Here is a 2,500-nt window from a genome sequence, read left to right on the forward strand (position 1 = left end):
GAAGCGTTTGATCAGTATGATTTCACCAGGGCTAAGATATCGTGCAGTCTGACGTGGCTGGTGGCCAAAGCCTTCGGGTCGGGTAGGTTGGCAGCGCCTCTTGTGTTTTCATTATTCTTCTGGATGAAATCAGTGTGAAATGTTTGTCAACGTGTCCTACTAACTAACATCCTAAATGGTTATATATAGCAGCAGAGAGAGAGGCCTTCTGCGAATGTTATTATTTTGTCATCAATGGGGGACCCTGATGTAAACAAGACGAAAGTCTTTCTCTGGTCTGCATCCCCTTAACAATTGTGTGTATTGAGCCGTATGTATTCCATTCTGCACTCTGTTAATAAAGTTATCAATCAATCAATCAACATCCGGTAAATCGGTAATCAAAACCACAGTTTCAATATGATGAATTGAAAATGGGGGACCATGATGTAAACAAGATGAAAGTCTTTCTCTGGTCTGCATCCCCTTATTAATAACAATTGTGTGTATTGAGCTGTACTACTGTATTGTACCCATTCTGCAATCTTGTTAATACACATTTTTCAATCAATTCAATTCAATCAAACCACTGCACACAGGGTGTTTATTATCCAGTAATAATACAGGCTACTAATTCCCTTCTCCGGTCACAACTTATTGGGCCTATAATGGTTCAACAACTTGTTGTCTGCTCTTTAGTTTTGTTCCTCTTCTGCTGGTTTGGTACTAGTTTGGTATAATACAGTACTTCTCTTCACTCCAGGCCAACCTATTATGTAATAGCCTCTCGGTAACGAATGTACCTAAGTTACAGCTGACATTATACGCAGCATCTGTGGGCCTACTGTAATCAACCAACCATGTGTCCTAATTAGCATGCACCAGCTGATCCAACACTTCCATGTTGCAGATGACCATACACACACACACACACACACACACACGCACACACACACGCACGCACACACACACGCACACACACGCACACACGACACACACACACACACACACACACACACACGCACACACACACACACACGCACACACACACACACGCACACACACACACACACACACACACACACACACCCTGTAGCCTATAGGCTATACAGCTGTGGTGTAGAGTAGTTATAGCATTTTGATGTTGTTGACCATGTTGGTGGGGGGGCGTTGGAGGTGATGCCTACAGCTGATTTCCTATATTATGCGTTCTCTCTGGACGAAAACACACACATTTACATTTAGTCATTTAGCTGAAACGCTTTTATCCAAAGCGACTTACAAGTTCTGTACGACAAGTCATCAGGAAGAAGGCACAACTCTATCAGCTGAGTAACAATGTTCATCAAAGTGTTGAGTGCTACAGTGTAGGTTAGTTTATTAGGACAAGTGCATGACAGTATAAGGTTAGTTAGGTAGGGTTAGATTTTTAGAGAGATAATGGTTGAAGAAGTGCATCTTTAGTCGATGGTGAAAGATTGGACCGGGTTTCGGCTGTTCTAACTGGGGTGGCTGGGCAGTTCGTTCCACCATTGTGGGCAAGGACTATATACACACTCTCCACCTTCAAATCCCGTCTCAAAACCCACCGGTTCTCCCTAGCATTCAACCTTCCCTACCCACCATAACCAACCTGTTGTTGTTGTTGTTGTTGTTGTTGTTGTTGTTGTAGTTGTTTGTTGTTGTTGTGTTGTAGTTGTTGTTGTTGTTACTGTGGCTCTATGTTCCTGTGTATCTGAAGGCTCTATACATTAAAGGGGAACTATTTTACAATTCTTTCACTATTTGGGCACTTTTACACAATTCCTGTGAGTTTATGGAACACCTCTGTAATTTCTTATTTTTTTTAATTCATTGTTTTGTATTTCTAATCAAGTCTCAAAAACAGCATTTTTCTACCTCAAGATCTTAAGCCGTTTGGAGGCTGGGCTCCAACCTGGTGCCAACTGGCACATTATCATGCAGCTGAGTCTCTCTGACATCACAGATCAGCACATTTCAGATGACTCAGTTCAGTGAGGGTGAATATTGTGAGAGGAGAATTGGAAGAATGAGCCAATATGAGAATTAGAGACATAGATCATATTAATATAAGTCCACATAGCTAGGAAACAATGCTAAACACTGAAAAGGCCATTTATAAGATAGTTCCCCTTTAAATGAATTATTATTATTATTATTATTATTATTATTATTATTATTATTATTATTATTATTATTATTATTATTATTATTATTATTATTATTATTATTAACACTGAGCTGGTAGGCTCTCCGTCTGTGTGGCACCAGTCTCCTAGCTGTTGGCCCGCCTCCTCTCTCCTCCGTGTGGTTGGAAGCAGCGCTGCCAGTGCAGACCTCAGAACCACTCTGTAATTCCAGCCTTAGACCCAGAGCCCAGAAGTTTACTCCCACTCCTCCTAATGCATACTTTTATATACAGTCATGCCTCTAACAACTACAGTCCTGGGAGAGAGAGAGACTGAGTGAGTGAGTGAGTGAGTGAGTTATTCAGGTTCTG

General features: G+C 41.2%; 1 protein-coding gene across 1 annotated transcript in view; it reads left to right on the forward strand.

Annotated features, from left to right (window-relative positions):
• LOC311227627 (calmodulin-regulated spectrin-associated protein 2-like) overlaps positions 1–2,500 on the forward strand; it is a gene marked incomplete at its 5' end in the record, with an annotated part of 129,061 nt that overhangs the window by 5,007 nt on the left and 121,554 nt on the right. Inside the window, one exon of the mRNA XM_084313350.1 lies at positions 5–82. Coding sequence (XP_084169476.1) covers positions 5–82 — 78 coding nt within the window. The remainder of the gene's footprint in view (positions 1–4; positions 83–2,500) is intronic.

This window comes from Notolepis coatsorum (genome assembly GCF_963971535.1).
Source record: "Notolepis coatsorum genome assembly, chromosome: 4".
In the NCBI taxonomy this organism is placed as follows: Eukaryota; Metazoa; Chordata; class Actinopteri; order Aulopiformes; family Paralepididae; genus Notolepis; species Notolepis coatsorum.